Source organism: Fragaria vesca, linkage group LG3 (assembly GCF_000184155.1).
Source record: "Fragaria vesca subsp. vesca linkage group LG3, FraVesHawaii_1.0, whole genome shotgun sequence".
Lineage (NCBI taxonomy): Eukaryota > Viridiplantae > Streptophyta > Magnoliopsida > Rosales > Rosaceae > Fragaria > Fragaria vesca.
The window spans coordinates 16852652-16864409 of NC_020493.1; the positions used below are offsets into that span (position 1 = coordinate 16852652).

The 11758-nt window shown below is 36.4% G+C and overlaps 2 protein-coding genes across 2 annotated transcripts; one reads left to right on the top strand and one right to left on the bottom strand.

Annotated features, from left to right (window-relative positions):
- Nucleotides 1–1281: 1281 nt before the first annotated feature.
- Nucleotides 1282–4549, top strand: LOC101302433 (protein AIG1-like). The gene is made up of 6 exons (XM_004294477.1): nt 1282–1349; nt 2000–2246; nt 2402–2679; nt 3040–3204; nt 3305–3439; nt 4152–4549. Exons 2-6 carry the CDS (start codon nt 2018–2020, stop codon nt 4350–4352), a joined length of 1008 nt encoding a protein of 335 aa, XP_004294525.1. The 5' UTR covers nt 1282–1349; nt 2000–2017; the 3' UTR covers nt 4353–4549.
- An 806-nt stretch (nt 4550–5355) lies between these two features.
- Nucleotides 5356–11545, bottom strand: LOC101302731 (agamous-like MADS-box protein AGL11-like). The gene is made up of 9 exons (XM_004294478.1): nt 11507–11545; nt 10022–10222; nt 7473–7557; nt 7151–7212; nt 6671–6848; nt 6465–6506; nt 6311–6352; nt 5768–5922; nt 5356–5646 (listed from the first exon to the last, which is right to left on the bottom strand). The coding sequence occupies exons 2-9, from the start codon at nt 10201–10203 to the stop codon at nt 5643–5645; spliced, it is 750 nt and encodes a 249-aa protein (XP_004294526.1). The 5' UTR covers nt 10204–10222; nt 11507–11545; the 3' UTR covers nt 5356–5642.
- Between the last annotated feature and the right edge of the window lie 213 nt (nt 11546–11758).

Below are 11758 nucleotides of genomic sequence, written 5' to 3' on the forward strand. Positions count from 1 at the left end.
TGACAAGGGTTTGATGACAACGGCGACGCTGAATGCTGGGTCTTCGGCAACAACGCCGGTGGTGGAGGGTGGCTTGTTGCCGGGGGGAGGGGGGGGGGTGGTGAGTTGGCCGCTTGGAATGACCAGTGTAGTGGCGACAACTGAAAAGGGGAGTGGCTTCCCAAAAATATCGACGGGAACGTCTAGCGGTCTAGGTTAGAATTGGTTGAGAGGTTAACTGATTTGGAGGTGGCTGTGAATGGGCCCGAGGCTGGGCCAGTTGTGGTTAGGCCTATTGGTGAAGGAGAGTTTTTTGGGCTCAAAGACAATCTTGTTGGGATGAAGAGGAAAGGTGGGCTGGAGCTTTCTGATGTGCCAAGTGGGCCAACTGGGCCTAGTTTGGGGAAGAAGCATAAACCTAGTCTTCAATTTGGGGAGCTCGTAGAGGTTTCGTTGCTGTTCGGGAAGGTTCCGAAGAAAAGGTCACCTAAGAAGAGGGGTCGCCCACGAGGTAGCCACAATAAGAAGAATTCTATCGGCGAGGTTTCAGAGGTGTCAGACTCCATGGCTCTTAGAACAGAATGTGCAAAGGAGAAATGCCTCAAGTCCAAGGCTGAGGAAGAATAGGCTCCTCGTGTAGCTAGGAATGATCCCTCGCAAATTCTTACATTCTGTCTCTTTCTTTTCATTCGATGACAGGTACACCATTAGGTCTTAGGTTTTAATCGATTGAAAGTTAAGTAGTTGTTTGGGTTTGGTAGGTTTATTTGCTATCTAGTTATTCATATCCATATTTTTTGATGTAGTTTTGAGGTTGTTCTTTCTTTTTATGGAATTAATTTAACTTTTTGGCTATCTGATTGTATGGTCTTCAGACTATTCATGCTTTTAACGATTTTAGTTGTCATGATCTATGATGAGTGAAACTTTCTCCTCCCCTAAAAGTAGTAGTTTTTTTTTCCCATGTGGAAAACTAGTCATACATCAAGCCGTGAACTGTTCGATTATTTAATAATTTAAAATTCAAAATGATCGGACGATTCACGGCTTGATATATGGCTTGATGTATGCTATACATATACATATATGTATATCAGAAAAATCCGTATCACTATAGGATAGTACAGAAGCAGAAACTTCGGGGGCCATTTGGATTATCGTAGTATCGTACACGTAATGGCGTAAAAAAATAAAAATAAAAAGTAGCGGGCCCGCGAAGACTAACTTGAAGAGTCCAATTGGCTCAAAGTATCAACCATTCAGGAGGGATCGTATATAACTCTACACAAAAAGTGCTTTTTGTTATCTTCTCTACTTCTCTCTCTCTGCGGCCTCCGCTCTCTGTTCTTGGCTTCGCTCTTCCTTCGCCAGTAAGTCAATTACTATTCCGATCACGTCGTCTCTCTTTTCCACTCTTTCGCTTTGTTTCAATTGCCGGCGTGATCCTTTTTTTTGTTTTTGGTTTTGCTTTTGGTTTTGCGAACCGAATGAATGATTGTGGATCTTATGGTTAGTGTCTTTAGGTTTTAGATTGTTGATCGTTTACGATTGTTTATCTTTTGGTAAAATTGTGATCAAATTCATATTGGACTGTGTTTCAGAGCTGATCGATCATTATTGAGCCTCAATTTTGTTTTTGTTAATTGTAGTTCTTTATTTGGATCGTTGTCGTCGCTTAATTTAGTTCATGATTTTTTTTTTTGATACGAATTTAATCCATTATTTACTATTTTAAGTTTACGGCTTGGTTAAACGTTTTTTTAATTGGATATTAACATGTCAAACATTGTTTTTTCTTTTTCTTCAGAGAAGAAATTATGTTACTTTAGAGTTAGTCTGTGTTTTGTGCCAGTTACACTCAATTAGATCATATTCGTGAGTCGTGACTCATAGAACTGCACATGGCTTACATGAATATCAGTGTGTTTTGCTCAAATTAATTTTCTTTATTCGTAATTAGATAACCTTTTATTTATTTATTATGAGGCATTGACAGAAAGTAAATTGTATACGGTTGCAGGTGTTCTGATTTTACGTGATGGGTGGAAGTTCAATTGATGATGACTGGGAGCTTCCCTTTACTAATGCTGCTCGCACTGTGGTCTTAGTTGGACGCACTGGTAATGGAAAAAGTGCAACTGGAAACAGCATTCTTGGCAAAAAAGCCTTCAATTCCAAGCGGAGCTCTAATGGTGTCACTAGCACTTGTGAACTGCAGACTGCTACCTTGAGAGATGGACAAAAAGTCAATGTTATAGACACTCCTGGTAAAGTCTTGCTGACATGAATTATTTTTTTCTGTAAATATGTATCTAAAAACTGTCTTGGGGAGTAGCGCTACGAGCATGTAAAGTAGAAGCATTAAAAAAAACCTGCTTTTAAACGGTTATTCTTACCTTTTGATTATTGTGGTATGCTGCAGGGCTTTTTGATTATTCTGCCAAGTCAGAGTTTATTGGCAAAGAAATTGTCAAATGCATTAATTTGGCCAAGGATGGGATCCATGCTGTTCTTGTGGTTTTCTCAACTCGAACTCGCTTTTCACAGGAAGAGGAGTCTGCAATCCGTAGCTTGCAAACTCTATTTGGAAGTAAAATTTTTGACTATATGATTGTTGTCTTTACGGGAGGAGATGACTTTGAAGAAAATGATGAGACTTTGGAGGATTATTTAGGCCGTGATTGCCCGAAGCCTTTAAAGGTTGGTAACATTAATTTTTTTTTCTTCATTGTTCATTTCCTTTCCTTTATTTCAAAATGTCATGATTACATTACTACTATTGTGTCCATTTCTGAATGACCGGAATACAACATTCTTTCTAACTGTATGTGTTAACATTCTAACTGTACCGAATTGCATTAAGTTTGATTATGAATGTAGTCATTGTTCAGAAGAGCAGTATCATGTGATAATTTGTGAAGTAACATAAAATTAATGGAGGATCATTTTGACATAATTTATGTTAAAGTTTACTTATACCTTTATTCCTTCCTGTGCTCTTATTTCATATGAGTCTATCATGTACTAGACATATAATAGTCAGTTCTTGCAATAATTTAGGAAATTCTTGGTCTCTGCGGAAATCGCCGTGTGCTTTTTGATAACAAGACCAAGGATGAGAGCAAGAGGGTTGAACAAGTACAGCAGCTTCTCGCGCTTGTAAACTCGGTTTTAGCACATAATGGTGGGCGGCCATACTCGGATGAGATATTTGCAGAAGTGAAGGTATTTGTTGTTTTTTCTTTTCTTATAATTATTTGTTGAGATTATTACTGCATTGGTATTGAATAGTGATAATGACCAAAACATTGTTGCATCTGGACAGAAAGGGGCTATAAAACTTCGTGATCAACAAGTAGAGGTTGCTTCTTTGAAGGGGTATTCAAAGACAGAAATATCTCATTTGAATGAGCAGATGCAGCGTGCACATGATCTGCAGCTTAAACGAATTACTGAGATGGTAAATTTTCATCTGCATTTTGTTTGCATCTAATAACTACCATTATTAGCAAGTTTAACAGTTGTGTTAATTAAAACTCCCTGCATCCTGTGCTATAGTCTTGTGTTTATTGACCAAACTCTTGAAAGAAAAATCTTTGTTTTTTTTTAAAGATTATTGATGAATTTCTGCGTAGTTTCTCACATTGGCTGTTGGTCTTTTTGTACAACGAGTAGAGAAAGCCCAATAATCATTAAGTTAGAGAAGAGAATTGAACGGTTATCTGTAAAATCACTATCAGCATTCATACTAAATGTGATTTAAGTTGTGTTGTACTCCCCATTACTCACACTCTTGGAGACACGAGATCGGAAGAATTTTAAACTGTTGAGTAAATCTGGATACACGGAATAGCAATGACATCAAAGGGAGCTTAATATACTTGATTGTAGTTAATAATATTTGTATATTGAAATAGTACTCGGTAGAATGAAACAAATTGAGTGGCCATATCATCTTTCTCTCATTATTGAGTTTTGAATCTTGCATTGCGGATTTTATGATTCAGGTGCCTTTCCAAAATAAAAACAAGTTATTTCCTTTCTTTGGATTTGAAAAGATTGAGTGGTTAATATATATTTCAGAGCATGAGGTGTTTGCCTCTACTGGTAAGTTGTTTTATATGCTATTTTGAACTTTTGCTTCCATCTGAATCACGAATAATCATATACAGGTTGAGTCGAAGATGAGGGAGACCACCATGATGCTTGAACAAAAGTTAGCAGATGAACATGCTGCACGACTAAAAGCAGAAGAGACTGCCTTAGAGGCTCAACAAAGGTCTGAGGATCAAATCCGAAAGCTTAGAGATGATCTACAAAAAGCAGAGGAGGAGCTTCGGAAAAGAGGCGAAACCAAGTGTGCTATTCTTTAATGTAATGGTTGATAGGCTATGTGGAATGATATATGTTTTTTATTTTCCGTTTTAAGGAGTTTGTGGCAACTTTTTGCGACGTCTGGTTGGTATCCTGTGTAAATGTGAAAGATGCTAGCTACAGCTGCAATTTTAGTATCAAAACATATTTCCCGCTTTTTATATGAGATGCTGTCTTGTTTGAGTGGGATTTCTCTAACATTCCTTCTTGACTTATGGGATCTGCAACCCATGTGATCTCAGTACTGTTTATGATCACCTCTTTTGTTTGATGAGTTGTAAATGTAATATGTCCTTCCATCGTATCTAGTTCTAGTTCAGAGTCAGCTGTTGCATGTTGCACTAACAGGTGGGTAAACCTGAACTTTTTCCTAAAGCAGGCACGTTGATTCACTGAAAGTGGAATTTTGTTCATCTGCTATGTGGGTTTTGTGTCCTGATTTTGGGTCTATTGGAGGGACAGTGTTGTGAGTACTGATTTCTTCAATGTATAAAGGCCAAGCATATGAAATTGCATGTAGATCTAGCTAGTTCTGCTGTGTCATCCTAAACAATTGTCAGGGCAACGAAAGAGGCATCTAGCAGACAAGGCTATGAGCTCAAATAATGGCAGTGATTCAAATTGTCACTGCGCATCAATGTTGGCTAACGTAATTTGGTAAAAATTGGTGATTGACGAAAACATGCAGAGGTAAATCGTTACTACTCACAACTTATAACTCACTCAGTCCCTTTAATCATTACACAAGAACCATGTAAAGCATTACCACGCTTCTTCGCGGTTCTGCTATACCAGGAAAGTAGCAGCAGCAAAGAACTGGTACTCTAATATTTCATACTATTTCATCTCATTGTCACGTGTTTGGAGGATCTTTGCAAGCATATATATGCTGATTGATATCTCATTATCACTTCCATTAATAATCTAGTAATGAAAGTTATATACTGCAATACTAGGTAAGCTAAATTCGGTAATTATTCGGCTGAATCAAACAAGTCATTTAGTAATTGTGGTAATTATTCGGCTGAAGCAAACAAGTCATTTAGTAATTGTTACAAAACCATGTTCATATAGTTTAATGCTAACAAGAAGTGCTGCTGCTTAAGCGATCGTTCATCAAAAAGGGAATGTCTCCAGAACTACTGCTGGAAATTTCTAGTTCAAAGTTCTAGTCTTGAATAAGGATGCAACACCAAAATGGATACTAGATAGTAGCCAATGATATCATTTATTTAAGATACGGTTGATGTAGCATAAGCTAGCAGCAGACTGACGTCTCTTCCAAAAGTTCACCTGCATGCCAAAGACAGAACAAATAAACGGGAAATGTGAATTTGACTCTGTCTTTTATGACAGTGGATAATTGAACTAGGTATTGATCGACATTATCTAAAGGATAGTAGAAATTACACACCCCAGATGGAGCAATTTCTTCTCTGGCTGTGAGTATGAAGTCTCACCCTCCATCATAGTGGACTCAAAGAAATTGCGAGAAGCTAACGCCTGGATGGCATTCAGTTCTGCCCCAGAAACCAGGTCTGCTTGCTGAAGCCTCTCAACTTCTGCTATCTGAAAGATCAAGTTTTGAAAGAAATGTTTTCATCAAGGCGGTCTTCATATAAGTAGCTTCATATATGCAGGTAATGTAGCAAGGACAATTAAGACTTGAAAAACATAGAAGAATGCACTCAATGTAGCAGCTTAAGAAATATACATGCAACACAGTATCTAATGCATGTTTAGAAGTGATGGTAGAAAAACATGTGCATGAATCTTTTATGTATCCGAGAGTTCCCAGATGATTTCATTGGTTGCCTTTAGCTAAGAAAGTACATTAAAAAACTTGAAAATCCATGTCCTCATACACTACAACTCATCATGTAAAAGATCTAGTATGCTAGCTCTTTCATAAGTTTCAGAAAATACAATTTTATTGAAAATCAATTCCTTCCAATACCTTAGCACGAATTAATACATTCTCGTTTTCCAGCTCAATCTCCTACACAGAAATAATTATTCAGAACATCATCATTCCATACAAAACTCGGGAAATTCTTCTAACAGATCAACTATACACATGCAAACTTGAATTGAAAGAGAAGATCATTTACCCTTTTCTGCAAGTACTCAATTTCAGCAAGCAACATTTCATGCTGTTGTAAGAGGTAAAAAGATAGCGTTAAGAAGGAAGGAAGCACGCGCATGCTTATGATATGCATATGAAGACTAAATGTCACAATATCACACAACAAAAAACTAGCTAGATGGAGTACTAAGTCTAATCATAAGGGCAATCAGTATGTCACTGAGATTGAACCTGTTGTTGCTCGGTCTTTGTCGTGAAATGCATGCATGCATTTTCGTAACTTTCACATTCTTTTTCATCAATGTTTACCTTCTTGGACCTGATTCTAGTAAGGCCTCGTTCAAGCCTATTTTCCAGCTGCTTAAGTTCTTTCACAGTCAGATTACTCAAAGAATCTCCCATTAAGTGCCTACAAATCAACAGCAGAATAGTAAGGGGCTTACATTGAGGGACAAGTCACAGAAAATGTTGTTTTACATTGGGGGATTCAAAACTGCTGGACTAATAATTCATTGAAGTGATCAAATCCAGCCCTTCAAATGCATTATTCAACCATTTAAAAAAATTTAGTCCTTTACCTGAGCGCTTATCAATCTATATTCAATATTGTTGTTTATAATGCCATGATCATAAGGTGAACTAATTAATGTTCTGTATGTGTTGAATGCTGGCCACTTAAAATGCAGAAATGCATACTAGTGGAGATCTCACCTGTTAGAATTCTGCAGCATTTGAATTTGGTGCCTCAGCTTTGTGGATTCCTGTTGGTAGTACTACATCAAGACAAAAGGAAGGAGTATACTATTAGGTGAGCATAACTAAAGGAATAAAAAATCCAGCTTTTTTGTAAAAATACTTTTGGAGAAGTGAACAGAAGGTTAACAGATAGAATTACTAGCTACTAGTGCATGAGTGTTGCATTGAAAACCATGGCAAACACACTGAATTCACACACACACACACACACACACACACACAACTGGTGGTAAAACATAAATGTAACGAAATACATTTACATAGAGGTTTGGCTTACTTGAGCATTGATTTCTGTAATAGTGGTTGCACCTGAATTATCGGAAGATGCCTTCTTGTACCTCTCTATAGTATTTCTTATGCTGCTACATGTCAAAAAAAAAAAAAAAAAAATAACAAGAATAACGTGTCAAAGTCAATATTTCAGATATGGAACTTGTATGGTAACGAAAAATTAATACATTCACCAACTCTAAATCCGAATGAAAAAAAATGAAAACAAGAAAGAAGCTTCAACTGGATTGGACATATATCGGTGTGGGGATGAGTACTTAGCATTGGAAGTAGTCTTTGTAGTATGTTCTACCATGAATATCTGAAGTTATCTTATAGACCAGATAGATATAACTTCGATCAGCTGTCTGCTGAATCATTCAACAAGGATAATCGAGCCTATTTTGAGACTCATTATCATATATAGCATAGGAACAGTGGGATGATCACATATACTTTGACAAAATTGTGACTAGTTGATTATCATATTCCTCAATGTAGCAAGATCTCGATCTTAAATAGTTTGACTCAGTACATAATTAACCAAAAGCAAAAAGTCTCAATTGTAACTTTGTAAGACAACAGTGAAACCAAAGCAAGGTCATGGAGACTGCGACAGATACAATATATGCACAATCCTAGCCTCCCAGGAATCAATCAGAAATTCAGAATAGTAAACAGAAAGCACACTAGTCTCATGGTATGTCTCAATTGAGTCAGTTCAATCCTTTTCTGGAAGGCAATGGTATGCACTACAGGGCACCAAAGCCACATGTATATATGTGTAATAAACTTACAAAAAGGACGATAAATATTGATTTGGACATTGAAAAAGGGACATTAAAAATGAAGAAAAATATAGAACAAGAACTGGGTAACTGCAATTCCAGTACATCCCAAATGATGCAGGAAAGCTCTAACATTTGAAATATTGTGGGTCATCCACTCATCCCAACCGGTGTTTATTATCTCTTACCTTTTACTGGTTCACTTTTACATTTGTAGGGCTTTTGGTTCAGGTAAATCGATTTCAAATTAATTTTAATATTTTTTAACCCTATAATAAAATAATTTTTTTCACTAGATTAGAGATAAAAATGTACCTGGAATGTACCGGAATTGCATAGGAAAATAGTAGTAAACATCCACTAATAGTTGTCTGGGTCCCAGTACTAAAATTTTCAGAAACAAAGATGGGCATGCACGCAAGCAAGCAGAGAGATGCAGTGCTTCACATATCAGAAACAACATGAGTGCTTCACTCATCTCTTCAGCAGAAGAGTCAAAAGAAGAGTGTATGGGTCAGTTTACATGTTTCCAAGACCCACAAACCCAGCAAGAACATATACCACATGCCCTTTCAACCATTAAAATGGAAACCCTAGAAAACTAAAAGCATGCAGAGCCCCAGTTCCAATCTTTCGCAAATCCAAGGGTTAAAGGCTATAAAAATTAGAGAAAGGACCCAACAAAGGTCTTGAGTGAAAGTATCAAAGCCCTTTTGAGTGAAAATATATGACAACAAAAGCTGAAGTTATAAATCTACTATGCAGCTCTATAGAGGTAAACAGAAGGGTAAGAAGCTTTGAAAGCCAAATGTGGAAAGGGGAAGACCATCAACACGAAAATCGATCCAACATGCAAACAGAACTGCTACAAATTAATTTCTGGAAGAAACCTAGGTCAGCAAATAAGCTTCCTTTGATTATGCATGCGATGAAGATTTTGATATATTGCAACTGTAGTACTATATATGCTGTAATGAAGACAAACAAGTATTAGTGACACCCAGCAAAGTACTTATGCTCATGCATGGAAGTAGGTCTAAATTTGTGCAAGAATCTATTTACTTTGACTTTCAGAGAGCAAAGATGAGCACAGTGGTGTTTTAGACCCAACACAATGCCCAATGGGATGTTGAATGTTAGCATGTTGGTATAAGAAAAAATAGAAAAAACACCTTATATGATCTGTTTTATTTATACACCAAGATACTCTTTTTTCTTATGAGATATAACCTAGCTAATAAATTATTCCCAAGTTAAAACTAAGATTAATAACCAACATTTGATTATACATTAAGTAGTTTTCAGGTTCTGTATGTACATTTATTCTGCGAGTTATGCTAGAGGAGAAGATAAGGTCTACTCATATATATCATGGTTACATTTATATTGATAGTGGCGCACTCTAGCTATTCTGCACTTATGATCAAGTTATCAATATTTCAAGAACCCAGTATATAAAAAAAATAAAAACCTCCAGAACCCAAATAAGAAGAACATCTACTCTTATTCTCGATGAAAAGCCAAAAGGTCACAAGGGAGTTAAATGAGTCATTGTCCTCATATAACAGAAAGGATTTAATTCAGTATGAGAGCAAGAAATAAGAGACAGGAAGCAAAGTAAAAGAATATCCATAAACCTTCTTACTCCAAATTGTCATAAAGTTTAGTCTCCAAATTGTACTCATTTAACCATTTAGCTGATATCAAACATGATTTAAATGGACAAACAAAGTCAAGAAACTAATAATTGATGGTTGACATGGCTCACTTGTTGTTGGAATACTCATAGAGGCGGCCACGGCTAGAGAAGACAATGAGGGCAACTTCAGCCTCACACAGAATGGAGAGCTCATAAGCTTTCTTCAACAGTCCATTTCTTCTCTTGCAGAAGGTCACTTGACGGTTTGTGGTGTTCTCAATCCTCTTTATCTCAATCTTTCCTCTCCCCATTTTTCAACAACCTAGCTAGCTGAAATGATCAGTTGCAAACACACATTACTTGTTGCTGTTTAATTGAAAGACTAACCAATATGCATTAAAAACAGAAGTGACCTATTTTGTACTATTAACTTCTTGTTGTTTGTACCATTTTAAGAATATTCATGCAATCGGAGAAGACCCACAATCTTAAAGTCTGAAACTTTCATATCTCTTTAACAGAATTTGCTTAGATATAACACACCAGATCTTATAAAACTAATTGATTATCTGAAAAAAAGAAGATGAAATTCTATATGTATAGAATCTTTGGATCCAGCTGGAGAGATCTTAAATTACTAGCTTTGTATCAGAGGTATGTAGATCGAAGTGAAGACTAAGAATAGAAAAAATCTAGGTCGTCTATGCCCTAAATATTGCGCATCTGATACAAGAATCTACAACATATATACTGATCGATAACTGAGCAAGATTTGGGTTGCAGCCATGCATAGGGACGCGTGCACAGTTGCATAGAAAATAAAGGATAGCCTTTAATTCACAGATCCAAAACCATGAAGGAAAAAGTTAAGTAGAGAGAAACACAGATGCACTGACTACTATGATATATTCAGCTGAGTTCAGTTGACTGAAGAACAGACCAGGGCTAGCTCAAATGAAATTAATAATGAATTAATATGTAAATAAAAAACAAACAAAAAAACCGGTCAACCAAATCTGAGGAAGATGGTTGAATATAAGGACTTATGTCTGTATTCGCATGCAAACATACAGACTGAAAAGATTGTGAAATGAAACAGCAAGAACTTGAAGAAACAGATCGAGAAGATCAAACCTGGAAAATGACCCATAAAAATAAGAGTTTAAAGAGAAACCTTAGCTGAAACCAAACTACAGAAGGAATAAGATCGAGCTCAAGGGTTGAAGGGCATAAAGGAACCAAACCTGAAACCCTTATATGGAGTTAACCAAAAGTGTTATAAACTATGAATTCAAAACAAGAAAAACAAGTGCAGAAAGATTGAGAAAGTTAAGAAGATCGAAGCAAGATCGATCATGAGCTCAAACCCAGAACATTTTCTTTCTTATTTAAGAGACAAACAAAAGAAATCAAAATTTATAAGGGTACTCAAAAGAAATGAAATTGCTGTAAGATAATTAAAGAAGAACAGGTTTTTATGCAAGGAAGAATTTTTTTTTCTTGTTCAGCTGCTAGATAACTGACAGATCTAATGAAGCAGCTGGGAGCTTCAGATAATCTAAACGAATGAGTACTGATGAATGTATATGAGAAACTAAAAAGAAAGAAACAGACCTCTGGTTTGGATTCACTCCAGTCACTTAAGCTTTGGGTAAATTTCTAATCCCAAAGAAGCCCAAGTTTATATCCAACTCAACGTTTCTCCTCCATTTATAGCGCTTTCTCTATTTGTTTGTTTTTCTTTCATATTTGTGTATCTAAATATACGTTAATAATTTTATGTGTGTGTGACAGAGAGATGAAGAAAATGACATGAGGATTGTATTTCCTGAAACGGATAGGAGATGTGTAGTTTTAGGTGATTTA